This window comes from Telopea speciosissima, chromosome 10, assembly GCF_018873765.1.
Source record: "Telopea speciosissima isolate NSW1024214 ecotype Mountain lineage chromosome 10, Tspe_v1, whole genome shotgun sequence".
In the NCBI taxonomy this organism is placed as follows: Eukaryota; Viridiplantae; Streptophyta; class Magnoliopsida; order Proteales; family Proteaceae; genus Telopea; species Telopea speciosissima.
In genome coordinates this window covers 43,636,655-43,658,472 of record NC_057925.1, presented here as the reverse complement: position 1 = coordinate 43,658,472, position 21,818 = coordinate 43,636,655, and the positions used below count along the sequence as shown (strand labels likewise).

Below are 21,818 nucleotides of genomic sequence, written 5' to 3'. Positions count from 1 at the left end.
CAGAGATTACAGGGATAGACTCAGAGGTTCCAGAGAAGACACAGACAGGTATAGAGAACACATATTTTCATTGCCAAAGGAAGTTGAAAATAAATCTGAAGTGGCAGATAATTGTGATGAAAAGAAAGAGACAGCCCCTATAGCTTCAAAGATGGACAGTCAACATGTAGAAGACCCTATTGAAGTGGTCAATGTCGAAGAAATCAAGGAAGACAAAGCGGAAACAGCAGAAGATGAAGAGGTGGTTGAGAACACTCCACAGGAAGGCAAGGACCTTCAAGATGCTGTTCTTGAAGAGGTGAAGCTTGTGTCTCATGCATTAGATGAGAAGGTTGCTAACGCTGAAGACTCTATGGACGAGACATTGACAGTTGCTGCTGATTCAGCAAGCGAACACATAGAGTTTGTTCTGCCACCATGGTTCTTTGAAGAGAAAGCTCCACGCCTTGGAGATTTTATCCCCAATGTTCCTGCTTCACCGGAATTCTGTTTGGGGATGGTCAAAGCTGCTGGTCACATGTTGATTCCCTCTCATCACTACAAAATTCGAGGACGAATTTTTTCAAGTTGGGGAGAGTTGATGCAGAATGATCACCAAATAGGGCTTATTTCTTTAGAAATAGGCCTAGGGTTGGGTTATATACATGTTGGGCCTTTGTTCCCAAGGGTTTTTTATGTATTAGGCCACTTTAATGAGCCTAAACTAGGGGCATATAGGTTGCATACGGGATTAGCCCAATACTTAGTTTATTTTCCTATTTTTAGATTGAACCGGTTTAGAATTGGTTGCATCCAATTGGTTCAATTGGTCCAATTTAAGTGAACTGTTCCTATTGGTCAATAGGTCCTTATATCCTATTGGCTAACATGGGATCTACTTTAAATTAGTTGTTTTTAAGTTAGATTCTCTTATTTTAAGTTAGTAGGGGTAGTTAGGATATTTTACTGTTTTAAATTAGTAATTTGATTGTAATTAGATCTCTTCCACGATTTTAAGTGAAGAGGAGATTAGATTGTATTAGGATTTGGCTTAGGCCTTTAATTATAAATAAAGCAACCGTGGGAGGCTCCCCCACATTGAGATTTGAAATTAAAATACAGAATTCGTGGCTGTCTTGCTGCTGCTCCTTGCTCTTCAAGAGTGTGTGCATCCTTGTGGGTTATCAAGGTGGAAGGGTGGGTGGAATCCTGCGACTCCTTACGCCGTGACGGCTGGGAGGGTCTCTCTTCGAAGGTGATTTCATCCTTCATCCCTTAACTTGCTGCCGGTGGAATCCTATAGTAAGTTGAGATTTAAATTTCTATTTTTAGTTTCCTTCCCTCCCCCATTCGATCCCTCTTGTTTTTCTATTTGAATTTCCAAAACCCTAGATCATCTAGGCATTATCCAGCCATCATCCTATCTCTATTTTACACCAAAATCAGAGCACAGCCTTCCCGTACCATCTCCCCCACTCGACCAGACTTGCTGCCCATTCTGTCCAGCCAAACCCTAAGATCCCTCTTCTCCATTGAACCCTAAAAACCCTAATTGTCTGCTGGGACACATTCAGCCATCAGAAACCTTCCATATTGCAACCGAATCTTCCCCCTAGCCCCTCTAACAGTCGACCTTAACCCCTGCCCCTGAATCCTACTGTAAACCCTAGTTTTGGCTATTTTCTTAATTTAAAAAAACCCGAAACCCTAACCCTAAATCTACAGAATTTTGAAACCTACCCAAATCCAGATATTTTTATATCATAATGACCCTCTAAATCTGTAGATTAAAAGCCTATAAACCCCATTCCCAAATTCCCATCCTAAACCCTAATTTTGCCCTAAAACAGCCCCTAATCAGCCCTAAACAGCAGGCTTACCCTAAGCTTGGTTCTACTTGGTTCCTAGTGGAATTAATTCCTATTCTAGGACTACATTAGGGAGCCATTGCTACTCCAGTGATCCTTCTTTTCCAAGTTACCAAGCCATCCTGCAAATCAAATTCAATCGAGATATATTATTAACCAAAATCAATAGCATTGCCTACAACATGTGAATAAATTAATGAAGAATTAATTTGTATAGGAATTTAAGTCTACATTATAACTAGAAAATGCATATTGTATGAATTTGACGACCTCAAGTCTATATTGTGAAGACAACCTGAAAGATGCATCCCTTGAACTTCCAATCCAACTCCTAGACATAGTTTTCACGTGTAACTGCTAAAAAGAAAAAATCCTTAATATTAAATGTCATTTTGCATATCTCCTTGTCATCCACTAACATGAAGAAATAATATGGTCAAGACAAAAGTTCAGCGATGAGATCACAAATAGAAAGCTAGACACAAGTGCATTGATCAAAGAATTAAACAACCAAAGAGCCAGAAAACACCGGACAATTGCTCAGACATAGCTTTGGTACCAAAACAAACTACAGAGAACAAGTCAAGGCCCCTTGAACTTCACCATTCAATTATGGAAGGGAGAGAGATAGAGTAAAAGGGAAGATATAAGAAGCAAGTAAGTAGCTACAATGGAGAAAGAGGAGAGAGAAAAGAGATTGAAAGAGGGAGAGGAGACAATTATTCACACCACACAATCTCAAAATAAAATAATCTATTCCAACTAAGCTATCGATTGGGGGGTACATATCTTTATATAAAAGCAGAAACAAGAATTTAACTAGATTATATAAACTCCTAAACCTGTTATTACAATCTCTTGGGCTTTGGTTTCCAAACTCTATTGCCATAGCATCAGATGGACAAATTGCCCACCCAAATTATGATTTTGGGAGGAAAATAATAGAGGGGAAGGTAAGGATAACAAAGATCAATTTCCAATATACCATGTGGAATATGATAAAATTCCATAGTGAGAGAGAGGGGGAATACAAGTTGAACTAGATGGGTCCTTCGGCAATAAAATCATACACAAGAGATTAATATGGAGGTGTCCACCTTCAACAGCAAGGGTGTGGGCGATAGAGCATGCCAACCCATGAAATGGATTTGACTTGCAAAATCAATTAACTTGGACCAGGCTCCCAGTCGAATATAGCTTCTTGGATCTTGTAACTGAGTTACAAGTTAAATAACCTAGAAACTCTGTGAAGAAGAGTGGAGGACAGAATTGCTTTTATTTCCTTTCTAAAGTCTCTGACCCCATCCAAAAGTTGGAACTTCATCAGGTTGGGTTTCTGTAGAGTGATTGTAGGGAGGGTACATAAGCCTTTGGAGAACATCCAAGGACTAGCAGGGCAAACAGGGTTTGATTCATTGGCTGGACAAGTTGGTCTTTATTCAAATATTGAGGAGCTATACTTACTCAGCCCTAGAGCTCTTCTCCCTTGCTTCGTGGTAATCTGCAAGCCCTGAAAGGGAGAAAAAAGAAAAAGTGTTTGCAAGTTATAGTTTTGAAATTTTTTTTTTTTTTTTGGTAGTACTATAAAATTCCACTTTTCTTCATTACCACCCTATCACATATTTTGATTCTTCTTTGCCATTTCAATTTGGAATCTATAAGGATCCCATCCTTCTGCATTCTTGAACTTGCTTAGAACTACCTCTAGCATGTTTGGAACCTCAACAAATAATCATGGTCCATGTTGTGAAGTCATCATCCAAGTTTGTTCAATTGTAGAAAATTCCTTTCCCTTAAAGTTTGTCTTTTGTCAAATATAAATGTTTTGGAGAATTGTTATGACTCTTTAAGAGTCCTTATAAAGTAGATCATTGTCAAGGAAAAGGGCTCAAACTTGTCAACCATATATTGGTGTTCAATCACTTCAAAAATTTCACCTACTTTTGACTTCCATGCTCAGTATTACTGTAGAAGAAGGAGAAAGAGAAGAAGAGTTAACTAAAATAATGGGACAAGTGCAAGGGTTGAATGCTGTGTACCCTGGCCAGACAAATTTGATATTCTCTTCTAGTCTATACCTTACCCCTCATTCACTGTCCTTCTTAACTCTTTTTGGTGCTAGAGCAGGCTTATTAAAGGTTAAGTCAGGAACTCAGGCCTCTCTCTCTCTCTCTCTCTAACTTCATTGGTTCCTTTGAAAGAGTTTTCACTATCACAGGTTCAGTAAATGCATTGGTTGTGTGACTTGTGTCCTCTTGTGAAGGCTATAGTATGAAACTGTAGACTTTGTGATGACTGTTCAAACATTGCTGCAGGTTATATGGGCCTTTGTTTTCTTCTTTGAAAATTTAAGAGGGCAAGCTGCAGTGACTCAGTGAGAGAGGGGGAAATACAAGTTGAACTAGATGGGTCCTTTAGAAATAAAATCATACACAAGAGATTAATAAGGAGGTGTCCACCTTCAACAGCAAGGGTGTGGGCGATAAAGCATGCCAACCCATGAAATGGATTTGACTTGCAAAATCAATTAACTTGGACCAGGCTCCCAGTCTAATATATAGCTTCTTGGATCTTGTAACTGAGTTACAAGTTAAATAACCTAGAAACTCTGTGAAGAAGAGTGGAGGACAGAATTGCTTTTATTTCCTTTCTAAAGTCTCTGACCCCATCTATGATCTATTTCCCAGCTCCCAAACCCACCCCTATTCACTCACCTTTACTTCCTAATCTCAAGCACATATAATGCAGACCTCTTTTCCATAAAAGACATCACAAGCACATATAATGCAGCCCCCTTGCTGATCAAGTACACATTGTACTCTCTGCTGATCAAGTACACATTGTGTACCGAGTCTGTTAATCATCTTTAGGAGGGGTATTTATGAACCCACACACTCACCCCCAGCCCTTGCTGCCCCTACACTCACACACTCACCCCAGCCCTTGCTGCCCCTACATACAGTCACACACTCACACACTCACACACTCACCCCTTCCCCTTGCTACCCCTATACACACTCACACACTCACCCCAGCCCTTGCTGCCCCTACACAGGTCACACAGTCACACACTCACCCCCACCCCTTGTTGCCCCTATACACACTCACCCCAACCCCTTGCTGCCCCTACAGACACACCCAGACACTCACCTCCACCCCTTGCTGCCCCTATACACACTCACACACTCACCCCAGCCCTTGCTGCCCCTACACACTCACACACTCACCATACCCACATGTTCCCATCACCATGAAATTCTCCACCATCCAATCCAATCCAACTCAACCCCAACCATTTCCCTGCTTGTTCCATGACATCTAATTACTAGAGCCGTTGAAGAATAAATTGTTGGTTGGGGTGCCCCAACTGATTTGCAGTAGAAACCCTTCATTTAATAACCAACTATGAATTTGGCACCTTCTTCCTCAATTTACTGTTTTTTAAAAATGAATTACTCAAAGCATTTGATCACTAAAATTAATGGCTGGATCATAAAACAGAGCTGGACTCACATGCAACTAAGAACGAAGAAGAGAATATCTCCTCTGTTGTTCCTCCTATAAAAATCCTTTCTTTACAGCTTTGGGTGGCCAGTGGATTGGATTGCAAGTGACCTTCAGGCTCTCCCAATCTTTCCCAAACATGGCTTTTTCCACCCCCATAAAAAACAAGAATTCATAAGCCCACTTCTGCAACTTGCACCTCATCTCCCCAGTTGGGGAGAAAAGGCATTATCAAAAAGAAGAAAGGTGATGAACAAAGTAAAAGTAAAGTAGTGAATTGCAGATTAAGTTTTACACACATTAAATAAAGGATAAAGGGAAAACGTAAAAGTGAAGCAGATTTCTTCAATTATATTTCCATCTTTCTAAAGGAGATCCTAACTGTAACAAGAACTGGTAGGAGAAATCAAAAGACAATAATGAGTGAAACAAGAATCATTAATCATCTTTATTTCTAATCACATTTATATATTTATAAGAAAAATAAAAACGACATTACCAGAAAATAAACACAAAGCTAGCCTTCAAGAATGGGAGAAGAGTAGTAGCGGAGACAAGTGAGATACACAAGTGGAGGCCGTTAATTTCAATTTCACCATTTCTTCATTCCTATCAAGAGGTAAGAACATAGAAATAGAAGAAGAAGACAAATGATACTAAGAGAAACAACTAGAAAATCAAACACAGAAATAGAAGAAGATCATCAAGAGGATGAGAATACCTAACCCGGCTTCCTTCCTCAACCGACTGATTAATTCCCTGGATAACAGCCAAAAGAGAAAATCGATAGAGAGATAGAGAGAAATCTATGCTGATTAAAAGAAAAAGGATAAAGAGAGAGATAGAGAGAGAAATCAATACTGGTAAAGAATAAAAGATAAAGATAGAAATCATACCTTGCAAAGGCGTCGAAGAATGCCGAGAGGACTGCATAAGATGGGAGTCAGCCAGCCTCCCCGACGGGCTTGCGATGATTCCACAAAGAATGGGGCGCGTGGGTAGCTCAGAGAGGTGAGATGTAGATCCTTGGAGGATAGGGTTAAGGTTGAACAGAGTAAGATAGAGGGTTTCCAAAAGCGAGAGGGAGACTAAGAGAAGAAAAGCCAGATAGATCGAGAGGGACAGACAGAGAAGAGAAACCGCGCGCGGGAATGTTTTTTTTTTTTTGGTAGAAGAGCGGGAATGTTGAAAGACCAAAAAAATAAATACAATCTCTTACAGTAAAAAATAATCCGTTGCCCTAAGTGATATAAGGCGACGGTTCTTGTACAACCGTTGGCCAAAATTGATATAAGGCGACGGTTCTTGTAAAATCGTTGGCCAAAATAAATACAATCTCTTACACCTTAAGTGATATAAGGTGACGGTTCTTATAAAAGACGGTTCTTATAAAACCGTTGGTCAAAATAATATAACACAACGGTTTGTATTATGTCGTTGCTACAAATCGTATTTTTCGTAACGGTTATAGAATAACCGTTGTATTAAATATTTTTTTACGACGCTAATATATTTTTCGTCGCCCTAAATGAAATTTGGCGACTCTATGTTAGTGCACGTAACTATAAATCATATTGGACGACGGATTATATATTACCGTTGCTATAAATTAAATAAGGCGAGGAATGGTAAACTACCGTTGCTATAAATATATATTTGGCTACAGTAAAATTTTTAACCGTCGCCAAAAATGCTTTTTCTTGTAGTGAAAGTCACTTAATTAGAGTCGATTCGACTTTAGAAAAATCAAGAATAGGGGCATAACGATAATTTTGGAGAATCAAGAATCTTTCAGAAGATATCAGATATTGGGCTCATATCGTCTGGAATTTAAAATGGTGCAACTTCCGTTGGCTTGATCTTCATGATCTAATAGCACCCCTTTACTCTCCATCTCTTCCCCAGCTACCTTCCTCTAGTTCTTTTCAAGTGTTGGTATGCTCTTCCGTTGTTGTTCCTGAGGATTTGAAATCATGGGCTCTCGAGAAGCATAACCTAGTCTCCGGTCTTTTATTGGTCAATTTGGCGCACTTAAGCTTCTCTTCTCCTTTCGTATTATGATCAACTTCCCTGGTTTGCATGCGGGCATTTAATTCTCTGGCTATGCTTCATCGTCATTCGCCAATGCTTCTGTAGAAGGCACTACTCCTCTTCATCCACTTCATTTCCAGCTTGGTGATCAGTACCGTGTATGCGTTAAATCTCATTTGCGGCTAGATTTCCCTCTGATCTAAGGCAGTTCATCCTTGCTAGCCGTCTTTCACACCCCCAGATGTACCCCTTCTGTCCACCTCTGTGTGTTCTATTACGCATTCTTCCCTATCCTTTAGTTTCCAATTCTGCTATTGGTTCATTCGCTTCATCTCCCAATCGCTCACCAATGGATGCTAAGTATCTACAATTATGATCATCTGCATGCGTCCCTCCTCACCTCTAGCACCTTATTCTTGTAATTATGGATCCTATATGCTATATTCTCCGAAGGCTTACAATACGAGGATCTCACTCCTTCCTGCTTCTATTTATTCGCTTGGTTTGGTTGGTAAGCTTTCTCACCCTTCTTCCTCCCCTGAAGCAACCCCCTCTGGTGTGTGTGCTCCTGTGGCCAAGTCGTGCTGTGAAACATCTTCCACCATGTCTCAGCCAAGCAACCCTCATCTTCTAACCATCTCTAACCCTCTTCCATCCTTCTCCAATCCTGAGAATCCCAGTACCCAAGCCTTTGTGGAATCCCTAGCAGCTGATTTCTCTGCCAAACTCGATTTGCCTGACATGCAGATACCCCAAGTAGATATTACTGAATCTGCTCTTCAACAAGCAAGAACCAATTTGTAGTACACTATTATCGGATGGGTTCTGGACAATGTCCATGTTTCTGCGCTGGAGTTGCACGCTATGTTTAATCGCGCTGGTCACTAGCGGGTTCTTAAAGTGGACGAAATTCATCTGGTGGACAACGCCCCTGATCATTTTATCATCAAGTTCAAATGTGCCAGAGACATGCATGTGACATTGTTTGCCCAACCTTGGATCTATTTGGGGCACCTTGTCGTTATGCAGCAGTGGAATCCAGAGATACCGGCGGATCAGGTGATTTTTCCTATGGTAGTGGTATGGATGCAAATCGAAAATCTGCATTGGATGTTCTATAGCACCGAGATCCTCACCTCTATTTTCTCACAAGCTGGAAAATGCCTTGACATGGAGTGTCCCACTGGCTCGATTAGCTCCACCCTCAACCCTGCTGCTCGCATCATATTACCTCTCTCTCACAGGCTCACTCATACTGTTCTGGTTAATCTGAGTCCTACACTTTCAACCCCCATCACCTTGGCCTATGAACATCGGCCAACTCTGATATGCCCGAACTGTTTGCTCTTTGGTCACAAGGGTGCTGATTGCCCATTTAAGCCCAGGGTTGATTATTTAAGAGCCATTAGTAAGCTGGACCCTACCACTGAGAATGATCTCCTCCCTCATGCTGCCATCCCACCTCATAGGGTCAGCCTGATTACTGAAATATGCATGGTCTATGATGACTTTTTTTTTACCACTGCTGAAACCCAGTCTCAGCCCAATGCAAACCCGACTGAATCTGCTCCTACTGGAACCAACGCCATTAATTCCCATAAGCACAAAGTGGAAATCCTCCAATCCATCATCACCATGGCTCATATGTTTGGCATTGAACTCCCCCTCACCTCAGCTAACACTCGTCGGTTGGCTTTGGACATTATTAGAAACAATGCTCTTCAATCTGTTATGAATGTTCAGCTACAGCCCCAAGTCTCCGCAGGTATTCAGATTGTGTCACCACTGGTCAGCAACAATCCAACCAACAATCTGATGGCAGCCACTAATTCCAAACAGAAAGAAGTCATGGGCTCGGAAACTGATTCGACACGTGAAAACTCCACTAGGCCAAATACTCATCATGGACACTTTCGGTAGCTCAAAGGCACCCAGATTACTTTGCAGGGGGTCCCCACTCTTCCTAAGAAGAGACCTATTCTGATCGAAATGAATGATCCTCTTGCTCTGCAATTGGGCCCTCTAGGCACTGAAGAACTGGCTAAGAAAGCTAAGGCTAATAAGAAAGCAGCAACAAGCGGCACCTCTAAGGCGGTGGTGACTGGCCAGAAGCAGTCACCCAGTCAGAAATGATCGTCATGAGTCTCAACTGTTGAGGGTTAGGTCACCCCTCGACACGACGGGAGGTCCATCAGCTTATAATAAAACATAGACCTGTTGTTTGTTTTCTGTCTGAAACTAAGTTGTCATCCTCCAACCCCCTCAACGCAGCAAGATCCTTATCCATGCCTCACTATTTTTGTACTCCAGCAATGAACGGAGTTGGTGGTTTATTGTTGTTATGGTCTGATCGTGCTCAGTGTACTGTACTTTGGAGTAGTAACTGGTGCTTTCATGTAGAGGTCTTTTTGTTGGATCTTACTCAAACTTGGGTGATGACTTTTGTCTACTTGAATTGTCTTGAACACCTCAGAAAGGTTCAGTTTAATACTGTGCTTAATTTGGCTCCTTTTGTTCAACATCCTTGGATTCTTGGTGGTGATTGGAACACTTATCTTAACCCATTGGACGAAAAAGGAGGTAGGCTCATCACTAATGCACAACTCACTCCTTTTACTTCTTTCACTAATCTTGCTTGTGTCTAAGAAGTTCCATATACTGGGTACCATTACACTGGTCTAATAGACAAAATGAAGATAGGAGAGTGGAAGCTCGTTTGGACAGATTCCTCTCCAATGATGAATGGTTCTCCAAGTTCCCGGATGCTATTGTTTTTAATGAAGTTTTATCTTCATCCGACCACAGAGCTATATTCCTTCAACCTGAACGTCCAAGACCAAGAGGCATTCGGCCTTTCCGGTTTGAAGCCCTTTGGACTGTGGAACCCACCTATAATGACACAATCTCATTTTCATGGTCTACTTCACGACTTAGAGGCTCTCCCTCTTTCAATTTGCACATGAAATTACACTCTCTGCAATCGGTTCTCAAGGGGTGGAACAGACACGTTATTGGAAATATTTTTCAACAAATGGAAGAGGTTCGACACCAACTAACTGCCCATTATTTTATTCCCCCAGAAGAGCGCAATGTTCATTGGTTCCCAGAAGAGAAAAGACTTATTGTTGTGCTCAATCGTCTGCACCATCAAGAGGAATTACTTTCGCTTCAAAAATCTCGTTTACGCTGGAATCTAGAGGGTGATCGGAACACAAAATTTTTTCACCTATCCACTCTCAAGAGAAGGACAAGAAATTATATTAGGTCCATCAATTTAGCTGGAGTCTCTCTCACTGATGAAGCTGAAATTGGGAATGCCTTTGTCAATTACTTTAAAAGCATCTATCAAACACAAAATACTAGGCTGCAGGAGGAATACTTTCTCCCAATTCGAGACAGAGTGACTGTTCAAGGTAATGCTAGCCTCAACAGCCCAGTTACTGATGCTGAAATTTTCAATACAATGATGTCGATGCCCTCTGATAGAGCACCGGGACCCGACGGCTATCCGGAGTTATTTTATCACAAGTCATGGAATACTATTGGAACTGATATTAAGGAGTTTGTGAAAAGTTTTTTCAACTCAGGCACTTTCAACCTGCCCCATAATCAGACATTTATTTCACTCATTTCGAAAGTGGAGTTCCCAACATCAACTACAGAGTTTAGACCAATCAGCCTGTGTAATTTCTCCTACAAGATCATCTCTAAAATTCTTATCAATCGTCTCAGGCCTATTTTGAATCGAATCATTTCATTCAACCAAAATGGCTTTGTGAAAGGTAGGCAGATCCAAGATAACGTTCTCATTTTCCATGAACTACTTCACAAAATCAAAAGTTCAAGAAGAGGACGGAAGGGATTCTTCTCGTTGAAGATAGACATGAATAAGGCTTATGATCAGTAGGAATGGAATTTCTTGCACACTACTCTCATCCAATTTGGATTCAATAGCAACTGGGTGGATAAAGTTATGTTCTGTGTCACTACAACTCAACTGGGAATCCTTCTCAATGGCACTCCTCTTCCCTACTTCCGTCCTTCCAGAGGACTTCATCAGGGAGACCCCCTCTCCTCGTATCTGTTTGTTCTTTGTGCGGAGGTTCTGACAACCAAACTTTCACTTGCAATGGCAGAGCAAAAAATCAAGGGCATTCAAATTAGTAGGGGGGGAGAGAGAATTTCCCACATGGCTTTTGCGGATGATCTAATTTTATTTGGCGAGGCCACCATGTCTGAAGCCAGAAATATGGAGGATGTCCTCAAATCTTACTGTACTCTTTCGGGGCAAGCTATCAACCTCTCTAAAACAAGAGCTCAATTCAGTCCTAATGTTGATGCGGACATCAAAAGGCGCCTTCATGAGTTCTTTCAGATCACCCCTACAGCTTAGCTTGATAAGTATTTGGGCATTCCCTTCGTTGGAGGTAAACTTTCCAAGGCTCATTGTTCAGATCTTATTTCTAGAGTGAATTCTAAACTCCAACATTGGAAAGCTAAATTTCTTAGCCCTGCTGGTAAATGTGTATTAGTTCAGTCCACCCTATCAGCCATGCCGTTGTACACAATGTCTTGCTTTCAACTCCCATGCTTCATCAACCAAACTCTGGAGTCCATCTCTCGAAATTTCTTCTAGTCCAACGGCACAAAATCAGTTGTTCCCACCATTGCTTGGAAAACCATTTGTCTGCCCAAGAGAGCTGGAAGTCTAAACATTAAATTATCCTCCCTATGATCTTGCTATGCTTGCAAAAAAGGGTTGGGAGCTTCTGCATCCTCCCTCTTCTCTCTGGGCTAGGTTAATGAAGGCAAAGTACTTTCCCTCAACCACTTTTCTAGCTGCTAGCTGCCCCCATTCCTCTTCTTGGGGGTGGAAATCTATTTGCTCTACTTGAGCATTTCTTCAGAAGGGTGCCTTTCACCAAGTAGGCAATGGTCGTAATATCAACCCTTGGATCGATTACTGGATCCCGGATTACCATCCTTCTCTTACCCCTTTCCCTCTTCTCCCTGACTCCCCATTATTTGTTGACTACTTCATTGATCCAACTACAAATCTCTGGAATCGTGATCGCATATTCCATTGGTGGCCTCCGAACATTGCCTTTGCCATCCTTTCGATCCCCTTACCCACCCATCTTCCCCATAGAGGATAAGATTATCTAGGCCCACACGGCTTCCGGTTGTTTTACTGTGGCTTCTACCTATCGTCTTGCTATTGGTGATATCTCCATGCATCCCAATCGGCCGTGGCTCAAACTCTGGCATCTCCCATCAGCTCCAAAAGTTCAACACCTCCTTTGGAAAATGCTCCAACAAGCTTCCATTACCTGATCTTCTCAACTCCAGGGGATTTCATTTAAATCCGCTTTGTTACATTTGCCAACCGAGTCCCCAAAGTGCCACTCATTTATTCCTTGAATGCCCCACGGTTCAAAGCACTTGGAATCAGGTTGGATTTGATCAACTACTTCTTTGCCCCAACATTGAAGAAGGCGTTACTTAGATGATCAACTCTATAACGCAACATCACAGGGATCAGAACCTCAAGCTTGCACTATTTTGTAATGTGGTTTGGCACATATGGAGTAGCTATTGGGATTTGGTTATCAGGAATTTGCCATTTAATACATCTGCTATCATCCTTCGGGCTAGTGTGCATGTCAATGACTTTGTGATTCACAGCAAACCATCTTCTCAACGTAGCATTGCTCGCATTTCCTGGCTTCCCCCTATTGATCCTTATCTCAAATTCAATGTGGATGGTGCTAGCCACGAGAACCCTGGCCTGGCAGGTATTGGAGGTGTGTGTAGATCTGCTACTTCTTTCATAGGTTGTTTCGCAATTGGTGCGGGCTTCACGTATGCTCTAATCGCAGAGGCACTGGCCGTTCGTCAAGCCCTCTCATTTGTTGTTCTACTGCAACTCTCTCACATCATTGTGGAAAGTGACAACTTAGTATTGGTAGAGATTCTCAATCATCAGACCAGGAACATTCCTTGGCGAATTTTACACATCGTGCAGGACTGTTGGAATCTCCTTTCTAATTTCCAAGATGTTATTTTCACTCACACCTTAAGGGAAGGCAATGCTACTGCAGATATATTAGCCTCAGTTGGTGCTACCTCCCAATCCCTTCCAGTGTGGTTGACACCCCCCCTCCCTGTATTTCCTTATCTTTGTACTCTGACTTTGTTGGAACTTCGTTCCGGCGTAAATAAATTTCCTTTTTATCAAAAAAAAATCTATATCTTGTCTCTCCGATCAGTATCAATAAATTTCCTTTTTATCAAAAAAAAATCTATATCTTGTCTCTCCGATCAGTATCACCTCCAATTCTGACACCCTTCAATTCCCTCCAATCCCTCACATAGGAGCGGAAATGACCACCTACCCACTGCCTGAACACACTGCCCAAGATAGGGTAGGGTGCTCATTTCAGCTCCTATGTGAGGGATTGGAGGGAATTGGAGGGGTGTCAGAATTGGAGGCTCTCCCACTTCCTCTTAAATTCTCTCATCTCTCCTATCTCCTTCCCATTTCCCTTTCACGAGCTCTCTCTCCCCCCATATAAAATCCATCTTGACCGCACTCCAGCCGCTCTCTCTCCCTTCAGTCCTTCGTTTTCTTTTTCAGTTTTATTTTTCTATTAAATAGCATCAGTGCCGTTCCTCTTCGTTATACCCGGGCTCTCATCCTCTTCTTTTTATTTTTAGTTTTTAGATCTTATGTAATTAGGTTATCATATGAAATTTTATTTTTTTTAGAATCATTGTTAGAATAAATTTTATTTCTCCATCCTTTCGAACATATGTGTAATTTTCATTATATACTTTGGTAATTTGTTCTTCAATATTGGATGCGGCTTCAAGTGATAGGATTCAAGTGACGGAATCATCTTCGTTGAAGTTATTCGAATCACCATTGCTCGACAAAACTTAGTAATTTTTATTCGATGCATTGCATGCATTCACAACTACCCCGAAGAAACCTCGACGACCAGTACCTCTTCAACTCCTTCTCTTTCTTCTCTAATCACAAGTGATTCCTATATTTCTTCTCTAGAAAGCTCTGGTTCTCAGAGCTGTGGAATGAAGGAGTCAAAACCCTAAGTTTGTGAGGAACAATGGCGACATTTGAGGAAGTTCCACCTGGCGATCCAAAGGTTGGAATCTCTCTCTCTCTGCTTTACCGTCAAATTCCTGAAATCGAGCAGTAACACCTGAAATTGATTTGTGACACTTGCTCTCTTGGCCTAAAATCGATCTGCGACTCATGCTCTCTTGGATTGAAATCGAAATGCTCCTGGTTCAGCCTATTTCGCCTATTTTTCTGTTTGGTTACTTCATATTTCCCAGTGAATAACCGACGCTCCTTGTAAGTATTTTATTCTCCTCCCTGTCAAATCCATTAACACCTTGACATGTGAAGTTTGAATGTTTGGGTTGTATTTGATATCGAGTATAGCAGCACTAATCTAAACTAAATGTGGTAAGATTAATGATGGTTATGTGGAGCACTTACTGATTAAATTGCTTTCTATGTGCCTGAAAATCACTAGTACGTAACTGCGCGGACCTTTTCTTTTCTTTTTCTTTTTTTTTGTTTTTGTTTTTGTTTTTTAGTGGATATGGATCTAATCAGTTGGAAATGCAATTTTCTCTGCCAATGCTACTAATGGGTCGATATCCTACCACTGCAGTAATAGATAGAATGGCGAGTATAGAATTATTTACAGTGGCCGGAAATGGGTGGGGGAGAGATAGCAGGGGAAGGGATGGGGGAGAGAAGCTTAGGTAGTCGGACAGCAAGGAATGAGGGAGAGAAGCTCAGGTAGTCAGACAGCAAGGAGTGGGGGAGAGAAGCTCAGGTAGTCGGACAGATGGGGGAGTTAAGTCTCCAACGGTAAGAAATGTTTTAGGAATAGGTTTTTTATGTTTTAGTATTAAGGGCATTTTGGTCAAAGAAATTTCATAGGTTACCACCATTTAAAAATGGATAACGATTGATATTATGGTAGTTAGTGGGTGTGCTTTAAAATATATGCAAACGTCGGGGGGAGGGGGCGTTGATAATTTTCCTTTAGAATTATGGTCCGACAGAACACCATTCTGTTGATTTACGCAACCAAACGCTCCCTAAATAAACGCTGCCTAGGTCTTCCATCTGAATACATCCAAGCCTTATCCATCTATGAATTCTTATTCCAATTTTTATTACCCACTTCCAGTCAAATTACTGAGAAGCCCTTTTTTCTTGCAGTTGTTTCAATTACATGCTATTTTTTATGGCAGATGCGCAACCAATGTCTCGTTTGCCCTCCAAATCCTGATATATCCAACTAGATTAAATTTACTTCTCCTTAGATTACCCATTCTCCTTCAATAGTGCCCTCCTTAACCATGTCTGATTACCTTGAGCTTACAAAACCTGGTTTTGCCACTATTGTATGTAATGAGAGCTTTAAAACTGATTCTTGTGAGGCAGGATGGTCCTCTGTACTTACATGCAACAACATTTCTGTTGATGCTCGTATGGATTTTGGATTCACAGGGAGTGCAAAAGAGGGCTGCTCTAGGGACTACGCAAAGCTCAATCCTTAAAATTCGACATCAACATTTGGACCGATTGTAAGGCTTTACTGGCATGGATGAACCAGGATTCCTCTCATTGGCCATCGGAGATCTCTGTTTGGCTCGACATCAAATCTCTTTTGAACCTTTTTATCATGTATTGTATTAACAAAAAACAAGAAAACTCTGTACCGAACCAGCTCATCAACTTGCAATTGAGGCTAGGGCAGTGAAAAGAAGATAAATGTTGTTGATAATGTACTTTATTACAATATTTGCTAATCACAATCAAAGGTATCTGTTTCTTTCTCATGTATCTAGAATGATCCTGCTTAGTGCTATAAGAAAATTTGACTACTTGGTTCACAATTGAACTTGCCAAGCTCTCACCCAACCACCCACCACAAGGAGTCCCCTGCTATAATTTTTTTTTATAAAAAGTTAACAGAATCTTACATTGTACTTCAATACCAGATCAACCTATAGTCCTTACAGGAGTGAGGGGTCATGAAACATCTTTTTTCTTACTTTATATCCAAAACTATAAAACATGAACATGTTGATTTCTATACCATCCAGAAGCAATCTCAAATTGTTCAAAGTCATTGTACAAATAGCCCCATCTTGAGGTTAGGATAAAAAGGAAAAAGCATTTGAGACCAACATGTTTCCAATCAGGGAAAGCTGCGGAGTTCTCTTCGTAAGATTCAAAATTCCCTGTCTTCGATAAATTTCAGTGGTCAATTGGAAATGTACACAGGAGTCAGAGCCTTGATTTCCCTTCGGATGAAGCTATGAACCCGCAAATGTCAAAAAAACAACTGGATCAGATGATGGCAACCCTTTGAGATACGTCCTCCTTTGTGTGAGCGAGAAGCACAGCCGTGGGGACTGAAAAATGGGTCAACCAGCAGGATCAGTTGTACGATAACTAATACAACAATACCATTCAAGAATATATCTTGACCAAAAGACACGCACGGCCAGTGAAATGGTACCCATTACAAAATCATAACTCCCTTATGGTAGGCTGCTCAGCTCTGGATCAGAATTTAGTCTTTAGAAGGAGAGCCAAGGAGGTAAGGAAGAGTATCCAAAGAGTGAATTAGCAAAGGGACCAAGTGCTCATGTCCTTGAAATAAGCATCTGCACTGTAAATTCACTTGGCAAAGCAGAACAGCTCATATTCTTAAAATTCGAGTTAACTTATAAACCTGCGATGATGAAAAAAATAAATTAGTACAGGCTCTACATACTATGTGTATTTACTGATACTGGAACAGTTGGATATAAAGAACCAGTTTTGGCTTTTGATCTAACAAAACATAGTCAACCAGTGGTTGCCACACCTCCCATGAAAGACAAACATTTGTGTCTACAAGGTGTGAACTGTGGAGTGTTACAACAGGCACTTTCGAAGGTTGAAAGCATGGGCCCTGAACAAACCATCTGCAGATAACAGGATTTTGGCCAAGGTAGCCAATGATCAAAATACCAAAACCAGTAGATCCTTCTGACAGTTTCCGTACCTTTCAGAATTATTCTTTGACTCATTTAAACCAGCATAGGCTTATTCTAATCAGCCTAGCATTTGAAAGTTATAAGAGTTCTCTATGATTGGCTTGATGGTCAATCAATTAGAAATAATTGGGTAGAGGTTTGATCAAAGGCCTGCGGTCGCTGCTATTCCATAAATGCATGTTTTCAGATATGTTTAGAGTGCACTAGTTTATTTTCATATTTATTTTTTAAACTGTTCTACACTGCCGTTACTTGAGTTTCTACCATTTGCATCTATTTCTATTCAGTTTATGTATGAAGCCATGGCTCTATCAGGTCTTTTTTCAATAGAAGAATTCTATTAATTCCAGGATTTCTCTCTGCTATTTAAAATCTGCCAGTGTTTGCTGCCGGTCCCAAAGCCCGGATAAAAGAGGATGGTTGGTGCATCAAGTCAGCAGCCGGCACAGAAAAAAACCCTAGCTGAACCCTTTTACATGGATTCTACAACCTTGTATTATAAACACTATGCTAAGGCACTCCCCGAGAGAATAAGCGATGTGCTACACTATGACCCGGGTGTAGTGAAAAGTCAGCAAGGATTAGCTAGGGTGTCCCCTCTTAGCGACATGCCGTGTCGGCACCCGGATGTGGTGACAAGTAGGCCAGGGTTCTTGCACCGTGGACGAGTGTGGGTAAAGAAGCTAGTCCAAAAGCGTAGGATTAGATTACCATCTTGGAACATTGGATCTTTAACAAGAGTCTAGAATTGATAGATGTTATGAGAAGAAGAAGGATTGGCATAGCCTGTATTCAAAAGACTAGATGGAAGGGTAAAAAAACTAAGGAGTTGGGCGACTTTAAACTTCGGTATACGTGGGATAAAAGTAATAGAAGTGGAGTGGGCATGGTAGTGGATAAAGATTTAAAGAATGATGTGGTGGATGTTAAAATATTCGGAGATAGGATTATATCCATCAAACTTGTGTTGGAAAACGAGGTTGTCAATATAATTAGCACCTAAGCACCTTAAGTAGGATTGGTGAAAGTAGTAAGTTACAATGGGAACACAAGGATGGATTAGTGCAAGGTTTTAGTCAAGGATAAAAGATTATTACAGGTTGGTGATCTAAATGGACATGTTGGGAAAGATTGTAGAGGCTATGAAGGTGTACATGAAGGAAATTCTTTTGAACAAAGGAATGAGAAGGGGATCTCAGTATTAGATTTTTCTATGGCTCATGATTTATCCATTGTAAACATTTATTTTGAAAAGAGAGGAGCATTTAGTTACCTTCAAAAGTGGGCATCATAGTAGCCAAATATATTTCTTCCTAACTAGAAGGTTCGATAGACTGTTACGTTAAGGACCGTAAGGTTATACCGGGGAAGAGCCTAACCAACAACATAGATTAATGGTCATGGATATGTGCCTCCATAGAATCGTAAGAAAGGTGAGCTTATTTGCCGTAGGATAAGGTGGTGGAGCTTAAAAGGAGATACTTTGAAATCATTTACTGATGAAGTGGTCAAACAAGGAAAGTGGGACTTTGAGGGAGACTCTAACACGATGTGGAATGAGATGACTATTTGTATTAAGAAGGTTGCTAAAGATGTCCTAGGCAAATCGAAAGTAAAACCCCATTCTATAGTTGTCAAACTGTCGCCTAGGCAGGAAGGCTTTATTTATTTTTTTTTGGAACCTAGGTGTTCCACCGTCTTGTTGTATTGAATACCTTGGTATTTTTTATTATTACATAAGATTAAATACCTTCCCTATGTTTTGATTGAGTTTGTATAGAATGTTTATATAAGTGTGATGCATGGGACCATGCCTTTGTAGTTTGTATTAAAAAAAAAAAAAAATGAAAGGGAGAAGAAGATTTCATCGTGGGACAAAGGAACCAAAGTTGGAACCCTATTTACTACTTGCTTCCTTGGTCAGTTGGTTATTTTGCCTAAATTGTTTGGGTTTAATATAATGGTGAAAATTATATACAAAGGGACAAGGAAGGAAAAGAGAAAATAGAGTACAATTGGTGGATGGAATTTATCCAATTGTGCCCACATGTCCTTTTCCAACCGGCAGTCTCAAGAATGTCTCCGTGTGTCGTGTGACTCCTCATCTCCTCTGTTCCACTACCCTTACGATTCATGTGTGTTTTAATAAAGACAATTTTATATATATATACTGGGTGAACTTGTTTGTCCTTACGTTACATACTTACTTTACACCAAAAGGGGACTTCAGGGTGGACAGTTGTGTCCATGAACCCTGCCATATGGTTTGTCCTTTTGGGTTTGAGAAGTAGGAACTGTATCTATGTTTTAAAATCATTCATGCACGCTTACGGTGCCTAGGCGCAGCCTAGAGGCTGCCTCATCACCTAAGCGCTCAGGAAGGCCCTCCAACACCTTGAGTTGCCCAAACGCTTTGACAACTATGCGTCAGTCATCAAGAGAGACTTGGTGGTGGAATGATGAGGTTCAAGCAGCCATTAAGACTAAGAAAGCTAATTCTAAGACATGGCAAAGGACCAAGTATGTAGAGAATCTACAAAGTTATAAATTTACCTGAAATGAAGCTAAAAAGATTGTGGGAAAAGCAAGGGCGAAGAAAAATGAAGACCTTTATAACAATCTAAGTACAAAGAAAGGGGAAAAAACTATTTATTAGATAACTAAAGTGAGGGAAAGGAAGAGTCGAGATCTCAACCATGTTAGACGTATTAAAAGTGAAGATGATGAAGTACTAATAAAGGATGAGGACATTTCGAAGAGATGGGAAGGTTATTTCTGCAGCCTACTAAATGAAGACACTTCGAGTAATAATGTTCTATAAGACTGCATTACCCATCAAGACACCACATGTTGCCGATATATACAAAAAACTAGGGTGTCTGAAGTAAAAGAAGCTTTAAGGAGGATGAAAGTAGGCAAGGCACAAGGCCCATATGAGGTCCCGATAGAAGTGTGGAAGAGTTTAGAAATCTGCGGTTTATCTTGGCTAACCAAGCTGTTTAATAAGATTATAAGCACAATGAAAATTCCAGATGAATGGAGGAGAAGCATCGTGGTTCCGATTTACAAAAATAAAGGTGATATTCAGAGATGCAATAACTATAGAGGCATAAAACTAATGATTCATACTATGATATTATGGGACAGGGTTATTGAAACCCACCTGACAAGAAACTTCTATTATGGAGAACCAATTTGATTTTATACTAGGAAGATCCACAATAAAGTTATTTACTTGCTTAGGAGACTTATGGAAAGATTTAGAGATTGCAAGAAGAATCTCCATTATTGAACTAGAAAAAGCTTATGACAGAGTCCCTGGAGAGTTAGTTTGGTAAGTACTAGAGAAGTGTTTCAAGTAAATATGTGGACATAATTAAAGATATGTATGATGGTGTGGTAACAAGTGTAACAACTATGGGTGGTTAAGGTAGTGAACCCCAATTACAATTGGGTTACATCAAGGATCAGCTTTAAACCCTTATTTGTTTACGCTTATCATGGGTGACTTAACCAGAGACATTCAAGATAAGGTTCCTCGGTGTATGCCTTTTGGTGATAATATTGTTTTGATGGATGAGACAAAAGCAGGGATTAACGCCATGTTGGAGTTATGGAGATTAACCTTGGAATCAAATGGTTTTAATTGGGGCAGGTAGAGTAAGGGGCCAGAGATAAACCAGATTCAACATAGAAGTAGTAGAGTGGTGGATGAATCAGGGTTGGCGCTTGGGGAAGATCAAATTTCAAGCAAGTAGCCAATGCAAAGTCGGTTTTTAGGGAAATTCCGCAAAGTGATTATTTTAAGTATCTAGGTTCAATCATAAATAAAGAAGGTGATATAGATGATGTTTCATAGAGAATTAAAAAAGGATGGATGAAATGGAGAGGTGCATTCGGAGTACTGTGTGATCGGTGTATTCCTTTAAATCTTAAAGGAAAATTTTATAAGATAGTCATATGACCCCGTAGTGGCAGGAGCCTTGTGCAATGGGTATGCCCTTTAGTCATATGACTTGCTATGATGAATGGTGCGGAATGTTGGCAGTTAAGAAGTATCACATAGATAAACTTAGTGCAACGGAAATGAGGATGTTGAGATGGATAAGTGGCAAAACTAGGAAGGATAAAGTAAGGAACAATCATATTAGAGCTGATTTGGGAGTAGCTCCGATACATGATAAGCTATGAGAAAGTCATTTGAGGTGGCATGGCCATTTCAACAAAGGCCTTTGGATGCCCTACTACGGAGGAGTGATTTGATTCAGATTGAAGGAACTAAAAGAGCCAGGGGCAGACCTCAAATGACCTTAGGAGAAGTGGTGAGGAAAGACACGCATA

At 40.6% G+C, this 21,818-nt stretch overlaps 1 protein-coding gene across 1 annotated transcript in view; it reads right to left on the bottom strand.

Moving 5' to 3' along the window:
* Positions 1-17,123: 17,123 nt before the first annotated feature.
* The window catches only part of LOC122642949 (1,4-alpha-glucan-branching enzyme 3, chloroplastic/amyloplastic), a 35,727-nt gene continuing 31,032 nt past the window's right edge, over positions 17,124-21,818 (bottom strand). The window contains exon 21 of the mRNA XM_043836570.1: positions 17,124-17,170. Coding sequence (XP_043692505.1) covers positions 17,138-17,170 — 33 coding nt within the window. The 3' untranslated portion in view covers positions 17,124-17,137. The remainder of the gene's footprint in view (positions 17,171-21,818) is intronic.